The sequence below is a fragment of the Crocodylus siamensis genome, chromosome 9, assembly GCF_052110815.1.
Source record: "Crocodylus siamensis isolate JL-2025a chromosome 9, ASM5211081v1, whole genome shotgun sequence".
NCBI lineage: Eukaryota > Metazoa > Chordata > Crocodylia > Crocodylidae > Crocodylus > Crocodylus siamensis.
In genome coordinates, this window is record NC_143403.1 from 50241643 (window position 1) to 50259901 (window position 18259).

The window sequence follows — 18259 nt, forward strand, 5'->3', positions numbered from 1 at the left end:
TGGGCTTCTTCCACTGCCTGCACTGGCTCACTGAAAGCTAGCCTAGGTGTGTCTGTATTCCCCACTGTGGTACAGGCATACCATTGGGTTCATACACTGGTTTTTGTGCTGGCAAAGGTGGGATTTTTAGACTGAAGTAACAAGAACAGGCCCCAAACTGGGTGCAGTTAAACTGGTATCAGTGTGACTTTAACTGGGAGCATTCATCCCCTTAAACCAGTGAGCCTCAGTCCTGACCACAGCATCCAGTGCTAAGCAATGGGTCACACAGAATCTCTCCCAGGGGGATGGCAGCAAACACTCTCCAGGTCAAACAGCAGCAGTATGTTACCTGCAATGGATCCAGGTAGGCAGTACTGGTGTTGTATTATTCATGATGGCAGAAAGGGCAGCCTTTCCACACCATCCCCATATCTATCCGCACCCCTAGAATTAAGGGGTGCAAAGTGAATCAGCCAGGAACAGCCTGCCAATAATCCCTCCCATTGCTGGGAGTTCAGAGACCCAGGTCCCGATCACTCCTGAAGAAGGGCTGAATCCCATGTTCAATCCACGCCTTACCTGTGCCCAGCAGCACCAGGGGCCTAGCAGTTTGCTGGGGTTGGCATTAATCTCCATTCCTCCCTGTAGCCAAGTCTGGAAGTGGTCAGGGTTGGCAGGTTCTGACCTGAGGGCTTGATGCTGCAGAACCAGGCTCCTGCCAGCCATGCCTGCCTGTCTGCAGGACTTGCTGGATTGTCTCTTGCTCAGCAACCCAGCTGGTGCTCATTAAAGCTGTAAGTAGCATCTTATGGGCAGCTACCCAGGGAAGCACAGTGATCATAGCATGAGCAGGTGTCTCAGGGCCTGGAGCAGTGTTTCCAGGATGGGTGGCCAGGCTTCCAGGGAGGCAGACAGTTGAAGGGGGGGAAGAGCTCACAAGATGATTCCTGTGGCCAGAGCTTGCTGGGAAGGGGGGAGAGCTCCTACCCCACGTGGGCTTTTCTGCACTGGCCATATCTGACCCTGGTCTGTGGTTTGGAGGCACTGACCCTCTGCCTCCCCAAGTCCCTGTGTCATTGCCAGGGTGCAGGATGCCTGGGTTAGATCCGAGAAATCCATCCTCCGTGCTGTGCTGAGCCGTGGTCCCAGAGAGGGGCTGCTGCTAACGCCGGGCTAATTGCCCAGAAAGGACAGCCGCGTGTGTGTCCCTAGGAGGATTTATGTCCCAGGACATAAATCTTCTGTCTTCTACCTAGCAACTAGCTTGGTTTGGAGCTGCGTGGCAGAGCTGGGCTCCCCCCAGACTGCACTCGCGTGGGAGCAGGACAGAGCTCACCAGGACACCGAGTGCGCTGCTGTTGGCTTGGGCAGGGGCACACAGCAGCATGCACAGACCCACATGACTCCACCCTCCCCAAAGCACATTTCCCTCCCCACATGCACAGCACCCCTTACCCTCAGCCTGGGGAGGCACAGCCTCCTGCACATCCCTCCTGCTCCCACCCACCCACAGCAAGGGCTCCTTCCCCCCCACCTCAACACCTCCCTGCCCAAGAACAGCTGCCTCCCCCATGACACTCTCCAGCCCTGCCTAAACACAGGATGCATGACCCCCATCTTCCCTTCTCTCACACAAACATACCCTTCCCCACACAGGAACAACACACCCTCGCCTTCACACACACAAAGGGACAACACCCACCCGCCTGCCCTGCCCACACAGGAACACAAACAACCCCTCAAACGTGTCTTCTGCTCTTTCTCACGCACGCCCAGCCCCAGCTTCCTGGTGCCACCCAGCATCTGTCCCCTGCTGCCCATGCACACGGAGCACCAATGGGGGTGATCAGTGTGCATGTGGGGTCTAGGCAGAACCTGTGTCCCCTGCCTGGGGGCCCTGGTGATGCCCCCAAGCCTCACAGGGAGCAACAGTGCAAAGCATGTAGCCGACGACCTTTCTCCCATCCATGCTGTGCTGCTTAGTTGTTCTCTGCCTCTGTGGCCTGGACACAGATCTCTGGCAGCAAGCAAGAGCAGGTGCCAACAGAAGACAAGTACTTCCAAGGGAGCTGCAGTACAGGCCATACCTGGCACCCCAGCAGGCACAAAAGACACTAGTGTTAATTTGCTGCTCAGTTCAGGGAAATACAAGGCTGAGATCTCTGGCCATTTGCACTGGGATTACAACTCTCTCTCTCTCTCTCTCATCTGTGCCTGGGGAGCTTTTTGGGTACAAAAGTGTTTCCTAAACGCCGGCTCCATTCATCATAGCCCTGTCTAGGGCACCAAGGGACACAACACTGGGCTATTCAGCATGCAAATGAATGGCTGCCCCTTTACCAGGGTGTCTTCAGGCCATGCAACCTCAGCATGGCAGGAGCAGGAGGGAACGCGCTTCCCCTCATAAAGGGGGCTAAGAAGCAGAGGGAGTCCCCTCCTGCCTTCCCCCAGGCCATGCATCCCTCACAAAGGGGCTGTACAGGTAACCTGGGCTGAGCCATGATTGATGATGAGCTATTTACTGCTGCTGTGCTGCTGGGTTTGGCCCATTCCCCTGAGGAGCAGAGGCTTGCAGCTGCTACTGCCAGTGCCAAGGGGAATGCGCTTAGTGCTGCAAAGTCAACATCTCATCTGCACAGATGCAGCCAGCCAGCATGCCCCAAGCCTGGCTAGCAGGGTCTGCCACTGCCTTTCAGGTGGGGGATCTCAGCACACAAGATAGACTGTGCATACTCACAGAGCAATGGGTTAGGGCTGAAACACACGCAGATAAGCATGGGGCCCAGGAGCTTAGTCACTGCACATTGTTCAAACCCCATGCTGAGGCCAGATTACTCTTTTCTTCTCACACTGCTCAGTGGAGCTCATGGCTACAGCCTCTGGATGCTTTACTGCCAGGGAACAGACACCCCCATCTAAAGCTATATCCCAGTTGTAGAGGTCAGGAGCTGAGACCCCAGTATATAAAGATCAGAATTTTCCACTTATGTGGGGTGTCCAAGTGGAGACACCTGGGACCTGCTTTCTCAGAAAATGGGTAGTTAGCTAGCCTCCTTGCTCCAAAGCTGGTTCCCATTCAGTTCACTTGCCCTAAGCACTTCTGTGAACCAGACCCCCTGGGCATCACAGTGACCATCTGTGGGTAGTTTGGTTCAAAGTATTTGCCTGGTGTCACACAGGATCCAGGGGCTGAGTGCACAGGTGAGAATGACTCCCCACTCTCATTTCTGGGGCCCAGTGCTATGATGGCAAGGGAAGTCCTGTTTTGCCCCAAGTAGCAGCCTGCCACTGGTGTGGGTAGAATATTAGCTGCTAACTCTGTGAGTCCCTGAGCAGGTGCAGGCTGTGACTCTCCAAAGCCTTGTGATGTGGACAAGCCTGGACAGCTCTTCAGGGGCTGGCAAAAGACTCATCCCCATCACCAAGACCACTGGCTGCCAAGTTTCTGCTTAAAAGGCAGGGTCCAAGTAGAGCTTCTTAAAGACACCAGAGCTCAGGTGGGTCAACCATGGTCCCCATCGCCCTCTCCTCAAACACAGCTGAGACTTTTTGGCTGAACAATGGTTGGCAAACAACTGAATCAGCTTGAGTCCCCACTCACATGCATGCCCAGACTGCGTACAAACAGAAAAACTTTATTATGGGAAAGGGGCACAGTCCAAACATGGGACACGCAAGAGAACAGATCTGTAAGAAGATTCACAGGCAGGGGCTCTCCCTGGCAGCTGTCCATCTCACTCCCTTCCACCCCCTGGGAAGCCTGGACTGGCAGTGATGTCCCTTTGACTCACCTGCAAAACCTCACTCACGGTTTGGAGCAGCAAGCAGCAGCAGCCCAGGTGTTTCTTCATAGGTGGGTGTCTGATCCCAAGAGGCTGTTGAGGGACCCTGGGTGCTGCTCTTCACTCAGCTTCACAATCTTGCTGAGCAGGGGCGCTGGGCTGGCATCAGGTCCCATTCTGCTCAGCCTCTGTCCCCTGGGCCTTATCTTATGGCACAGTCTAAAGCAGCTGTACTATGGAGGCCTCTGCATTGTCTCTTGAGCAAAGTCCTCAGCAAAGGTGAGTCCAGGATGCTTGGGAATCTTCCGCAAAATCTTGGATCCTAGTCCCCTCCTGGCCTTTCCGGCAGTCCCTGATCCCCAGTCCAATTTCATGGCAGTTATGGTGATTCCCCAATATCATTAGAGGATTAAGGGCAGGCAGCTCATGTAAATGACATTTGTTATGTTGGCCCTTTTTACCAATAGAGGAGTGCATTGTACTTCGAGCTTCTGGGCACAGGCTGACAACCCCTGACAGTCACAGGGCCGCTTGCTTTGGGCAGCCAGGGTGGACAAGGCTCAGAGTGGTTTGTGGTGATAAACTTCAAAGACTCCAACATGCTTCCTGTTCAGGGCCAAGCAGCCCTGTGATGCCCACAGCTCAGACCAGTCTATGCAAAAACCCTATTGCTAAGGTCATTGGTCACCTGACATTATATGGCTGTGGTCAGGTGTTTATAACTTTGCCAGGCTAATTGCTGGAGCTGAAATTTTCCATGCTCTGGATTTTTTTTCCCTCTGGCTGGACTTTATTGGAAAATATCAACCACAGCTGAAAAGGGGCAGACAGGAAGTATTGTTTAGTCCATTCCAAAACGCTGGTGGCTTACACTTTGCCAGTTGTTCTGGAGCAGGGCTTCAAAATGGGGTGCAACTCTTAGAAGAACTGCCCTGCACATGTTCAGTACAGACTTACTTGCTTTTGGCAGCTAAATTCCCTTAACATTCAACTCACCCTGCCATGCTCCAGGCAGGCGTTAGCAGGACCAGTGCAAGCTGGGTCTGGGTCCAGGCACCTGAACTGAACACAGAGAGTCTGTTTCCTCTGTGCTCGCAGTGATGCCCCCCACTGGGACCATGGTTCTGGGCAAAAGTAGCTGTCTGATTTGAGGGTAAAACCAGCCAGACCTTCTGGGATGGGGCAGGAGCCTGGTAGGAGAGAGGTGAAGGAACTGGTGAGGGGAAGGGTTAAGTCAAGACTGGGCAAGGAGATTGGACCTTGTCTAGGAAGGCTGGGATGGGCTAAGTGAGGAAAATGGGACTTGGACATGGAGCAAAGCAGGGGGAAGAGACAGCGTCAGGGGGCAGGCAGGAAGGAAAAGACTGAACAGGGCATACTTGAAGGGAACAGACAGAAAAATTTGTACCCACAACAGTTCATGTCCTGCCGGAGCCTGGAATAGAAAACAAGATCTCTGAGTTTTGCCCCCTCCTCTGCCATCTGCATGTCTCAGTAAAACCCACTGACAAAGTGGGCCTTCCCCCAGAAGTACAGGTCTATGCAGAGGATGACAACCTACTATTGCTAGAAGTTATTCCAGAACTTCAAGTGGCAGAGGCCCATGCAGTGGATCTGACTCCAAACCTGCCGATGCCCTGTGTGAGTGCTAATATGATGCTGCAGGATGGAAACTCAAATGCATTCAAAAAAACAAACTGGAAATTACACCCCAAAACCCTCTCTGAAGTGAGCGTTATGCAGGTTGCATAGTGAAGCGCACAGAACTTAGGGGATGTTGGTTACCCGCGCAGCCTGAAGGTAGCTCCCGTGTGTACACGATATTAAAGTGACATGATCATGTACTGTTTTACCTATGGGAGCCCTGTCCCATTCTGTGCAGGGGCTGGTGCTTTATAGAGGACTCAAAGTGAAGGCAACTTGTCACAGGCTCCTGCTGAAGGTGAAAGGTGTGTAATGCATGAGGCAGGGCATGGCAGTGGCAGGAAGCAACAAATCATCTCTCCATTACAGCAGTTAATGCTGCCCTGGGGAATTGGGTTTTGTTCCTGCTTCTGTCACTGAGTTCATGTGTAACCACGGCAAATCATTTAAAACCAGCCTTTCCATGGATGTTCACCAACTCCATGTTCCTCATTTTTGGGAGGAATCCCTGGGGGCTGATCTGAAGAAGTGCACAACATCCATAGCTGCTGTGAAGCAAAGGGAGATGGGCTGTAACACATGGAGCCCTATATGTTGCTAAGCACGCTAAAAAATAAGGTCTTTGGCATCTCAAACCAGCCACTCGAGCTTCTTGAGCATTTCTGTGCTTCATCTCTCTCTGTCTTGGCATTTAGTTTCCCCCATCTGTAAAATGGGACTGATAACAAGACAGCCTCATCAAACAGGGCTTCTTAGAAACTCTCAAACAACAGAGCCGTGGAACGGCCCAGGAGACAACAAATACCTGATTTCAAAGCAAGGTGCTATGACAAAGGCCTGGAGCCACATGCTGAACAAAGTTAAGTGAAAACATCAGCAAGCAGCTCATTCTGTGTGCACCATCGCTCCATACGCTGAATGTGGCAGGGGTGGGGTGCAAAGTAAGCTATGTAATCATGTAATTAGTACCTGCATCACACACATACACACACACGCATACACATGCACACACACAAGGGGCAGAATGAAGGCTGTACAGACAACCTGAATGCTGGCAGGCCCTCACTTTTGAGCTCGCAGCCTAAACAGAAGTCTTTAAGCACAGGCTGTGTGTGTAAGACATCAAGAGACGCACACAACAGCGAGCTGCATGGGGACACTGTTGAGTTAAAATCCAGGAGACCACACCTGGCCTTCCAGGATTGCTCTTGCCTGTGGCATGACCATTCTGCACGGTGTCCTGCCCTGTGTGCTCACAGCCTCTCCACCTGGCAGATGGTATTTAACCACCAACAGCATCAAGCTGACCCTGCTCAGGATGACATGGGCAGGCTGGGATATCTACCCAGGTGACATCACTAGCCCTGAGTGTGGCAAGCTGAGCTGGGCAGCTGACACCTTTGCAGGCAGGGCTTTGCCATGGGGAGAGGAGATGAGATCTCCCTCCTCCCAGTCCCTCTTCTGGCCTGCTCAGCAGGGCTGGGCTTTACCTGCATCTGCCCTGAAGCTAGAGGCTGGTTTGGAGGCTCATGTTCCAGTCACAGTCACCACCTTCTCACACCATCACGATCTCCTTTGCTGCATGGTCTCTCCGCTGCTGTACCCTGAGTCAATGTGGTTGGACATCCTGGTTCTTACCCTACCCTCATAGGGGGCATTTCCTTGCTCCCTACCCTGGAGGGCATCACCAGCTACTTGGATCTAGGCAGGTTCCAGACCTCACTCCTGGGCTCCGGATGAGATGTCCTGAGAGGTGGTGGAGGGCGGTTCCAGCTTCTAGACCTGGTCTGTGGTCCACAGAGGATCCATCTCAGTTCTCCCACTTGGGTCAGGGCAGGGTATGAGAAAAGCCCAGGACACCAGTGCTCTGCTGAGCCATGGGCTGATAGCACAGAGTACACTGAGGACGTGCCTTCTCTAGATGGTTCTTGTTCAACCTTCCTAACCCCGGTAACTCTCCTCCTGATGCAGGTGGACTCCATCTACTCTCTTCTATGGATAATCTCAGCTGAGACTGAGCAGCCCTGGAGAGGGGGTGAGACTTAAGGCCAGGGGGCACCAGGGCTTAGACTTCGACCTCAGTGGGCTAGCAGGGAAAGTAGGGTCCATGGCAGCTGTCCCCTTAGTCTCCCCCGCTGGGCACTGCAAGGGGCTGCCTCAGCTCTCATCGCCCCGGAGGGCTCTGACGTACAGACTTGCTGGGACTCCTTCCATCTTCTCCTGAGGGGTCCCCCCTCTCCTCTGCACTGGTTGCACAGCCAGCCCACAGCTCAGTGTGTCTGGAGGCTCAACACATAACGTAGCAATCACCAGAGGCTGAGTGGCACGTCCCTGTGGCTCTGAGTCTGGAAGTGGCTGGAGCTCCAGAGGATGGTTCTTTCAGCTGAAATGAGGTGCAGACCCACCCCCCAGGCCTCCCCCCCGTCTCCCACACAACCTCGTCTCAATGCCTTGGTATAGCTGAGCTCCACAGCAAAGTACCAGTGAAGACGAGATCCAGTCCCTCCCTCCCACCTGCCACACACACAGCTGAAGCCACAGTGATAACAAAACAGAGGAGGGAAGCATCCCTGGGAACTGGTGACTTCCTCTCCTGGGGCAAGGACCACCCGGAAGAAGCCATATTCTGCTTTAAGACAGGGTTCACTTAGAGGCGATAGGCATCTGAGACTGGGTGCATCTGTAACACAAAGCACTGCACTGCTCTCTGTCAGGCAGCTCGGAGTCTCTACGTTGCATCAAAGCCAGTTACCATGTCACCAGGCCACACGAGGACATTGTTCTCTGTGGTATCACCAGGGTTTGAATTACAGGGGAGCTCGGGTGGCAGGGGGGCAAGCCCCCACATAAGAGACGAAAGCTCCTCCATAAGAGAGGAGCCCCCCAGCCTGCTCCGTGCTGCAGGCAGTGGCTCTTTCCGGCTTCCGGCTGCCACCACCACAGACCCCCCCGCAACAAGAGTCAAAATGTAATTCAAACCCTGGTACCACTGCTCTCCTCAGCTTGCCACCCAGAGACCAGTGTCCCCACATCTCTTCAGGTGCCAGTCTGGAGTTCCCAGGGACAGACGCATGGCCTGAGGCTGTGAAGATGCGGCTTAGCAGAGTTGTGTACCGACCCAGGAATAATGGCACAGTGAGGGCTGAGGAACAGATGAGCAGATTATTTCCAGGGCACTGGCAGACATGGCTGGGACATGTGGATTTTTGCTTTTCTGTCCCATGGGAAGCAGGCAGCTGCCTGCCCCTGTTCAGGGTCTGGGCACACAGAGTGCTCCTCGTACCATCTGATGGCAGATGTGGGCACTGTCTCAGGATGCAGAGGTGGGAGAGCAAGGAGCACTGGGCCACCTCCAGCCAGTGTTGGTGTTGTCTTCTGCTGTGACCCTATTGCTCCTGTCCTGAGCCAGATGTTGGCCCCAAGGCTTCAATGCAGGGCAAGGACCTGCCTCAGTTACACACACTCTAGACCACAATGCCAGGCCTGATGGGTGGACAGAGCTGGTACCAGGGTTGGCTCTCACATGCTGCTGCTAGGCAGGTGCAGTCTGATGGAGGCCCAGGCTCCAGGAGTGGCACAGGGCAGGGGACAGAGGCTGCCTAGGCCTAGTATGACTCAGTGGCCGCCTCTTCCTTCTCCCGGCGCTCAAAGGCACTGTGGGCGCGCTCCAGGTCCTGGATGACATCCAGCAGGCGGGCAGTGGCAGCCATCCTGCGGTCCTGGAAAGAGCGTTCATGGTCTGCAGGAGAAAGGGAGATGATGCAGCCAGCTCTGAGCACCTGGGCAGGGCAGAGCAGACCAGTGCAGGAAAGCACCCGAAGGCCCATCATTCTGCTGCCCACCACACCCAGCTCCCACCAGGCACATGTCACCAGGCCTGAGCAGAGGATTTCTGCCCCACCCTGGCCACTTGCTCCACTTGGCATCTGCAACAAAATGACTGGCAATGGAGGGTGGAGAGCCTGTTTGTATGAGGAAAGGCCAGCAAGGGCAGGAAGCTCCTGCTTGGGGTCCCTACAGACTTTGCAAGGGACATCCCTGCAGTGCTCTCTGCCCATCCCTGAGCAGGAGCGAAGAATTGGTACATGCAGGAGAGGGAGCCCCACGTGCTGATGGGAAGGGGGGGGGGGAGACTCACTGGACCCCCACCCCCAAGCGTGGCAAGGAGGAGCAGAGTGCTAGTTCCCTGCTGGAGGGTGAGAGCATTCACAGCACAAAGGCAGCACCTGCTCACCCCGGGATCTGACTGCGGTTCAGAGTGGCCATGAACCCAGGGAGCAGCAAAAGACAGTGGGAGACAGGCACTATCTTCTCTGTCACCTGGTTACCCCCATTTGCTTGCCATCCATGTGAACCCAGGGAAAGCTTTAAGAGAGGGAAAGGCCCTTCTGCCCTACCTGCTCGCCTGTGCATGAGCTCAGAGGCAGCATCCCTCCTCCAGGCTGACACTGCAGTCAGGGCTCTATGAGACTGTGGGATGACTGCTGTTGGCCCGGCTGGCCTACCAGGTCCTTGGCCTGTGGCAGGAGTAAGCTGGATTGCCTGGGCCCAGGGCCTAATGCACCATGAGCTGTCTGCTTCCCAGGCTGGCACCACCTGAAGACCCCAGAGGGGCTGAGGCTCTTGCCTGCTCCCACTTCATGGCTTGGCACAATGTTGTGCCTCTGGCACCTTCCTGCCAAACCCCCTTGGCTGCTGTGTGGAGCAGCAGGTCCATACCTTCCTGGGTATAGCTGCCCTCCTGCTCCAGTGCCAGCCTTGCTTCGGAGAACTCCAGGTACTTCTCCCTGGGGAGAGGAGAAGGCGAGTGTGAACTCTCAGGGGCAGGGACCGCTCCCGTCTGTGCAACGGTCTGGCCCAGACAGGGTGGGCAGGTGTTACAAGACAGTTATTGAACCAGGGAGAGAAGGGAGTGCTCAGGGCCCCTCTCTGAAGGCCCCTGGATGAAAGGGTCTGGCCAGCCCCACAGCACCACATCCCGGTTCGCTGTTTCCCGACCGAGACAGTTTCTCAACCCAGACAGACCCACGGCCCATGGATCAGGACACTTCCCTGGGCAGTGGGAGAACCAGCACCCCATTCCTGTTCCAGTAAATACCTAATGGATTATACACAGCTGAACCACCCCAGTAAGAGATGCCCCTGCGCCAGACTGGCTGAGGGTCTGGTAGCTGGAGCAGTTCATGTTCCTGAATCAGGCCACGTGGATTTCAGTCTCCACCTCCCTCCTTGCAGTGAGTGCTTTGGCTCCTGGGGTGCAGGCAATGCCTCAGACCCCTGAGGACAGGCAGAAGCAGTGTCTGGTCATGCAGGGAATGAATTGCCAAGGGACCCGCTTTGGACTGCAGGCCACAGGCTTCTTTAAAGGCAGCAAGTGCGACAGCTGGTGAAAGGAAGACCCCTCGTGGTGGCATGTGGTAATATCAACCACAGACCTAAAGACGGGCCACCCCTGCTTTTTCACCCCGGTCTCTGCAGCAATGAAGTCCTGATGGTGACTCCCTTTAAGGCCTTCAAGTGTGTGTTGGCCTGGGGACAGCATCGCCCCTGCAGGAGGCAGGAAAGAGGGGTGCCTGTTTGAGCAAGGCCTGATGCCAAGCAACACTGGTGCCTTTGCCGCGAGGGACAGGGCTGGCAATCTGTGCAATCAAACCCCTCTGCGAAGCAGGGCCGGGGGAGCCAGAGCCAGAGCCAGAGCCCCTTGCCACAGCTGGGCTGGAGGGTGAGGACAGATGAATGTGCCCACATGGAGAGAAAACCAATGACCATGGAGCAGAGGAGTGACCAGGAACAACACTGAAAGGCCAGCAGGACCCACTGTGCGCCCAAAGGTGTGCCCTTGAATCCATCAGACCCTCCCCTGCTCCCTGAAACCTGGCTAGAAGGCAGAGCTAGAGCCCCCGTCCCACGGAGCAGGGCCTGAGGCTGGTGCCTCTACAAAGCTAACTGCCCTCCCTGGCCACAGCATAGTCCCCCTCCCAGCCCACTGGGGCAGCTGTGTTTGTGACACACTCCTACCCCATGCCAGCTGTGAAGTGATGCTCCCCTCCTCAGCACGCACCCATGGCCACCTCCCTTCCCTCCCATGCCACGGTCCCTCCTGTCCCCCACCAGTAGTCACATGCACCTGAGCTTGTCTCTCGCCAGCAAGAGCTGCCCATACACCATCTGGGCCTCGGCATCTGGGTCGAGGGGGTCACTCCAGTCCCCAAGGGTCACAGCAGAGTGAGTCCGGCTGCAGCCATGTACTGGAGGCAAGACAAGGTGGGGGACTGGTCCAGCACATCCTGCGGCCAAGGGGAGGCAGGATGGGCTGCCAAGTTGGGTGTGGGGGTAGGGGCCTCAGCCTGCAGGGGCCTCAATGGTGAAGAGCTGAAGCCTGACTGTAAATCAGGCCTCAGTGCTGTGGCAGCGGGCTTGGGAGACCCAGCCTTCCAGCCAGACGGGGATGGCTGTGCCTCCTTCCAGGGCCTCTCACTGTGCCTCAGCCACCAAGGAAGGGGAGGGGGCACTAAGTTGAGGTGTCTGCTCCCTGCCAGCAGTGGGACCTAACAGACTGATCTGGGACATGGGAGCCCCAGTTCTGGTCCCAGCTCTACCCCTGGCTTGGGGGTGATCTTGGACAAGTTACTTCCCCTGCCTGTGCCTCAGTTTCCCCGTCTGTGAAATGGGACAATGACTCCAGTCTCCTTAGCAAAGCACTTCGAGATCTGTCAACAGAGAGCACCAGACAGGAGCTGGGAGGGATGGGACAGGAGTCCCTTGGCCTCGCTTCCCCCACCACCACCCACGTCCCACACTGAGAAATGGCAGCATCACGGGTTCTCCTGGGACTCAGCAGGCAATCTCATCCCCAATGCTGCCTCTCCCTCTGACCAGGACCCCACCCAGAATTTGCCAGGCAGGACACTGGTGAAAGGTGAGGAGTACCTGTGCGGTCAGCCTGCAGGCAGCAGGTCCAGCGGCTGCCTCGGAAGGCGCCAGGGTGGCAGGAGGGCAGCATATGCTCGTTGTAGATGCTGGCTTTGCGAATGGCGGACAGCCACTGATTGAGCTCGTTTACGTTCTGTGGGGACAGGGTAGCATCAGCACCTGGTCCCACCCACCCTGCGGCGTGGCACCAGCAGCAGTATGCCCACCGTGTGTGGCCTGTAGCTACCAGTACAGCAGGATCCAGCAGCTCAGACAGCACTTGAAGTCAGTGGCAGGCTGGGGCAGGGTTGGGTGAACTGAGAGGCCCAGCTGTCTCCCATCCCCCAGAGCCACTGCCATCACTACATAGCTCATTGAAGGCCCACAGGCTGTTTAGGCTGTGCCTGGGTCCCCTGCATTCTGGACCCCTGCGTTCACTGGGCATGGGGGTTAATTTGGCACCAGTGTGATGCCCCTTGGAGACTGGTGCTCCCAGCCCTCATCACCACTACCAAGTGCTCCCGCTCCAGGCTCTTGGCTGCAATCACAGCCCAGGGGTGAGGGGCCTGGGAGCACCTTGCCTGCTGTGCTCTGGCAGGAGGGTGAATGCTGGTCCAGAAGCACAAGCAATTTGCATCTCTCAGGGATGGGGTCACCCACAGGCAGCACAAAGCAGGGGAGATGCAGGGCTGGGTCAGCCTGAAAAGCAAGGCCCACACCAGTGGGGTGCTGCAAAGGAGATTTACCTAGACTGAGACCCAGAGCTCCCTGTGCACCAGAGCACAATGCTCTTGGAACATGCAACTAGGCAGCCTCTGCCTATGAGGCCAGGATACCAGCTTTCCCTCAGCCATGGCACCTGGGAACTGCAACCATGGCTGGCAGCATGCAGGGGCCACTGGGATCCCCACCCTTATGTTCCTGCCTGGCCTCCCCTTTCTTTTATGCACATGGGCAAAGCCAGTGGCCATCCAGCCCTACCTGTGAACAGAGGAAGCAGGCAGCGCTCTCCATTATACTTGTTGCTGGCTCTCCAGCACACTGGCCGGCAGCACTGACTTGTCCCCTGCTACACACACGGTCGCCCTGGGGTTCTGGTATCTTGGTCATCCTCCAGGGATCAAACCCAGGCATGGCAGAGATAAAGTACGAACCCCTGCAGGCTGAGCTAACACACTAAGCCCCCCAAGCCAGGAGCCACAGAGGAGGACACGTCCAGGACAGGGCACACAGGTTAGCCCTAGGGGCCACACTGCCACCGCCCCCTGGTTGTGCGTGCTCACCTTGCACTGGATGTACATGGTGTGGAGCTGCCCCTCAGCATCCTGCGTGATGATCTGCATCATGTGTGGCTGCTGGAAGGCATTTTCGTCCACCCTCTCCACAGCACAGATCCGCTGGATGGGGATGGAGGAGCGGACCTGCAAGATTAAACCACCCCCCAGTCCCCACCATGAGATGGTGCCTTGGGGCGAGCAGGGGAGGTGGGAGGAGGGGTCTCTATACAGGCCTCAGCCCCTCCTCACGCATCAGCAGAGCTGGGAGAGGTCAGTGCAGGGGTAGCAGAGGGCAACAGGCGGGGACTGGAAGGCAGAGCTGGGGGGAGCCCAGGGATGGGAACAAGGGGGTTTCAAGGTGGGACTGAGGGAAGCTGTGGGGAGCCCAGAACAGAGCACCCATCATTGTTGTGCCTGCCCCTGGCCAGCATTACCCTCCCCATACTGACCGCAGCTCTGGTGATCAGCAGCTCCAGAGGCCCCATCCTGTCAGGGGTCCCTGAGCCCAAGGGCACTAGGGGAGTAGGGCAGGGCCCTACCTGCCACTCAGGGGACTTGGAGTAGGAGAGAGTTTCACTGCTCAGCCAAAAGTAGCGCTTCTTGAAGGTGAAGCGAGTGACCAGGTGCAGGCCCTCAGCCTTGCGCTTGTGCAGGTAGCCCTCCTTGATAGTGGCTGATGGGTGGAAGAGCATCCGGGGCTGAGCCTCACCTGCTGTGGGGAGGAGGGGGAGCAGTTACCCAACCAGCATGCCCACCCCCAGCCTCCACTGGTCGCTCCAGCCCAGTGCCTGCCATCCCACACAGCACAGCTCAGGCACTCAGGCCACTTGTGGGACTCAGAAAGGGGTAGCATTTGGTGCCAGCGTGACAGAAGCTAGGGCTAGAAGGTGAGGTCTGCTGAGGGCACCCACAAAGCCAGGCAGAAAAGGCCCCAAACCCAGTGTGCTTACTTGGCAGAGAGCTCTCCAGAAGGAGCTGCTATTTTCCTACCAATCCCAGCCCTCTGGAAATGTCTACATTTTCATGTGTGCAATCTGTCCCTGGCTCCTAGCTCTGAGCAGAACCAGACCACCCTGGCTGTGCCCATCTCACCCGACTGTGACTCTCCCAACTCCATGTCCTTTGGAACTGGGCTGGCTCCTTCAGGAGTTGCTCTCAGGTACTTTTGCTGCTCTGTTTTCAAGTGTGTGCAGAAAGCTGGGTGCAAAACCACCCGTTATCCCACTTTTCTTCACCTAGGCTCTGCGCTGATTGGGGCAAGCAGAGAAGCAAGGGGGTCAGTTACCAATGGAGCTAGAGCCACTTGCTCCACAGGTAAGAGAAACACCAGAAAAACTTGCAGAAGCCCTAATCAGCTGCTCCAGCTGTGCAGCCACTGGGCTCGGCCAGAAAAGGGCACTACATACCCTAAAACGGAAAGGCAAAGCTGGCACTGCCTGGGAGCTGTCCCCATTCCTATTATACTGTCACCCCTCATCATAGAAAGATCTCAAGCTTCCTAGTGCCCTGGTGCAGCCCTTCAGGCTGCGTTATGATGAGATCTTATAACCCAACAGCAGGTGACAGAGGGAGCTGCCTGGCTGTGGGCAGAGACAGGAACAGCCCTGACATGCATGCTGCAGCCAGTGTGTGGTTTGGGATGTGGCTAGAAGCCATCTGGATCTGCTCAGGCTCCAAGACCAAGCCCAGCCCCCACTCTGGTGGGGGCAGCTGATTTGAGTGTGGGGTCACCACTCGCAGCACTGTCCTGCCTCCCTGGATGTTCAAGAGATCCCAGGTAGAGGACCAAACCACCAACTACAGAGGAAGGCCAAAACCCCCAACATGACCATGGGGTAAAATTCCTTCCTGACCTCACAGCAATCAGCCTGACCCTGGGTGAAGGGGCAAGATCCTCTAGCCAGAAGCCTCTGGCTATCAGGAATGGGAACACTGCAGCACCATAATGGACATCCCTGCTCTGTCCAGGTTTCCTCACCAAGCTTCTCCCTTGCTCTTCCCCTCTGAGGCCCAAACATGCTTGAGCAGATCCTGCTGACACCAGGCCCTGCTGTGATAGCAACAGCATTAGGTTCCTGTGCTGGAATAGGAGAGTGGCTGTCCAGTCTGGCTGTCCATGTTGGAGATTCCCAGAAGCAACTCCTTGCACATACCCACACCCAAGCTATATCCTCTGGTGTGAGGCACAGACCACTTGCCCTACCTCTCAGATTCAGAAATGGGGTGAGGGGGTCTTGTCTCCATCACTGAGTTTCTCCTTTACTGCAGTGGAGTGACAGGCCACTGAAGGGCAGTATTGGGGCTACAAGGATGGACCCACTTCTGACCCTTCTAAAAGATGGGACAAGTCTGGAGTCACTAGGGGCCCAGATGGATCCAAGGGGGATCTGAGCACCAAGCTGGTGCTGAGGCTCAGGATAGCTTGTTGTTACATCCTCATGAGAGCTGGGGCCACACAAGAAACACATCAGCTCTTTGCTCAGCTCTGTCAGTGAAATTGTACCTACCCCACTATGCCCCAGCCTCTAGGAAAAACTTGAGTGATAGGATTTTACCACCACTGGGACTTGGAGATGTTGAATGTGCAAGTTGTATATCAGGAAACAGATGCCCGCTGTAAAGGGACAGTGTCACCCAGGGGATCCTGCCACCATCCTCAGTCCCACATGTCCAGACCAAAGCCCCTGGTGTTAATGTCACCTGAGCCCTGGAGATGCTTTAGGACAATTCTGATATTTGCAGCTGCTTAGAGGACCCCCACGAGTCCCCGGGCACAAGAGGATTCACCGTTTTCGCTGTCCACATCAATGAGCTTGTCCAGAAAGTCCTTGACATGGCTGACGCAGGGAATGATGAAAGGGTGCAGCGGAGCCATCCACTGCTCTTTGCCATGCCCCAGTTGTAGGCCCAGGTTGCCAATGCTCTGCACTGCCTGGCAGAAGAGAAGAAGGGGGAGAGGGTCACAGTGTGGGGCTGGGCCCTCTCCCTGCAGCATCCCCAACTCTATTCCCTCCTCTCTGTTGGGGGTCTGTGTGGCTGCAGGAGAACCTGTTTGCTACACAAGGTGCCTCTGTTAGTAGGGAGAATGTCGCATCAGAATCACAGGGCTCCAGGCATCTTGTCCAACAGATGTAGGATTCACTTTTCCTTATCCTTCCCCAACCGATGTCTGACCTGCCTTTTTCTGAAATCACAATCCTACGCCAAAAGCCTTCCTGTAAAGTCAAGCCCAACAGACCATTGCTCTTCTGTGGCCTGAATGTTATGGTTGTGAACTGTGCAACAGGGACCGCTCTGGAAAGGGGATCACACTTGGGTAACGCCCAAGGAGCATAAATAAATCAATACACATTTTATTTAGAGGAGACTTTCCTTGACTGTGGCCCACAGCAGCAGCATGATAAAGTTTCCAAAGCAAAACAAACGGCTGCATGTTCCCTGGCTGGGGATGGTTTGGGCAGGCCTCAGGGACAAAGGGAAGGGCAAAAGATACCTCCTCCCCATTCTCCTCTCACACCTTCCCCACACGTTAACCATTCTCTCCTTCTATCCCTACACCTCGCTTTCAGCACATGTGATGCCACACATTCATTCCTTACCAGTTAGTTTAAGTCCCTGCATCCTATTCCCCCCTACCCTCATGGCCTGCCCCAGTCTGGTACATGGAGAAGTGGGATGGGTGCCAGCCTCCAGCCTGGGTTAGTCATTCCTTGTGAGTGCCAGCACAGAGGAGCTGCCAATCGCAACCAAGCCCAGAGACTCAAAGCATGAAAGAGAGTACTGGGTGGGTCTACTAAAGGGTTCACAGGATGCAGGGGGGTGACATTCAAGATCCTAGAGGTGACCCTCAGACCACTGCCCAAGCCTGTGGCTCTACTCCAGGGGCCAAGCCAATCAGGCCACACAGCAAGGAGGTTTGGCAGCCCTCCAGCAGCAGGGATGCTCTCAGAGGAGAGACATGGGGGGGAGGCTCTTGACTGGAGATCAGACTGACCATGCTGGACGACAAGAATGGGTTCTCCTTCTGTATCAGTCCCCCTGCCCCCGACACAGCACTTCCCTATTCCACTCACAGGAGGCGGTTAAAACCATTTTTTTTTTAATTTCCATATTCCAAGCCAAATTTGCCAAATCAAATTCCAAATCCATGAGTTGGCCCAGAACCATAAGTGGCCTCACTACCGGCAAAAATCCTCCACCCCCACCTGGGGCTTCAGATGTTTCCAAATCCTTTGGCAGACATCCTATTTGCAGGCCCAAGCCTGGAGGCTCAGCGTTTGGATGCCCCCAAGTTCTGCTTGTCCTCAGCCATAAGGCCACAGGACCAAGCTAGGGAGGAGTCTCGCCTTTCCATAAAGTGGGCATAAAGCCAAGACCTTCCCACTCCAGCAGCTGAGAGGTTTACTATACGTTACTTTGGCAGGTACTATCCCTGTGCCAGGAGAGTGGTCTTCCCCGGGTGTGACTAGGAAGACCGCCTCAGTGGTCACGGTGTTTCCCTTGCCAGGCAAGCATAGGACTACTCTTGATCTGAGCACCGGGATGCGACCTATTGATTAAAACCAATAGGTTGGATCCCAACGTGGCCTTAGTAACATCAGGGGCTGCACTGATCTTAGTGGAGGAAGTGGCCCAGAGATCTGAATCACTTCCCACCTTGCT

The 18259-nt window shown here is 55.6% G+C and overlaps 1 protein-coding gene across 2 annotated transcripts in view; it reads right to left on the bottom strand.

Annotated features, from left to right (window-relative positions):
• Nucleotides 1-3609: 3609 nt before the first annotated feature.
• The window catches only part of RASAL1 (RAS protein activator like 1), a 54310-nt gene continuing 39660 nt past the window's right edge, over nt 3610-18259 (bottom strand). The window contains exons 15-21 of one of the 2 annotated variants that reach the window (XM_090063110.1): nt 16385-16529; nt 14137-14306; nt 13604-13741; nt 12339-12474; nt 11536-11656; nt 10128-10195; nt 3610-9147 (exon numbers count right to left, since the gene is read on the bottom strand). In XM_090063110.1, coding sequence (XP_089919236.1) covers nt 9014-9147; nt 10128-10195; nt 11536-11656; nt 12339-12474; nt 13604-13741; nt 14137-14306; nt 16385-16529 — 912 coding nt within the window. In that variant the 3' untranslated portion in view covers nt 3610-9013. Of the gene's footprint in view, nt 9148-10127; nt 10196-11535; nt 11657-12338; nt 12475-13603; nt 13742-14136; nt 14310-16384; nt 16530-18259 lie in introns of both variants that reach the window. The other variant, XM_090063109.1, reaches the window with a different exon arrangement.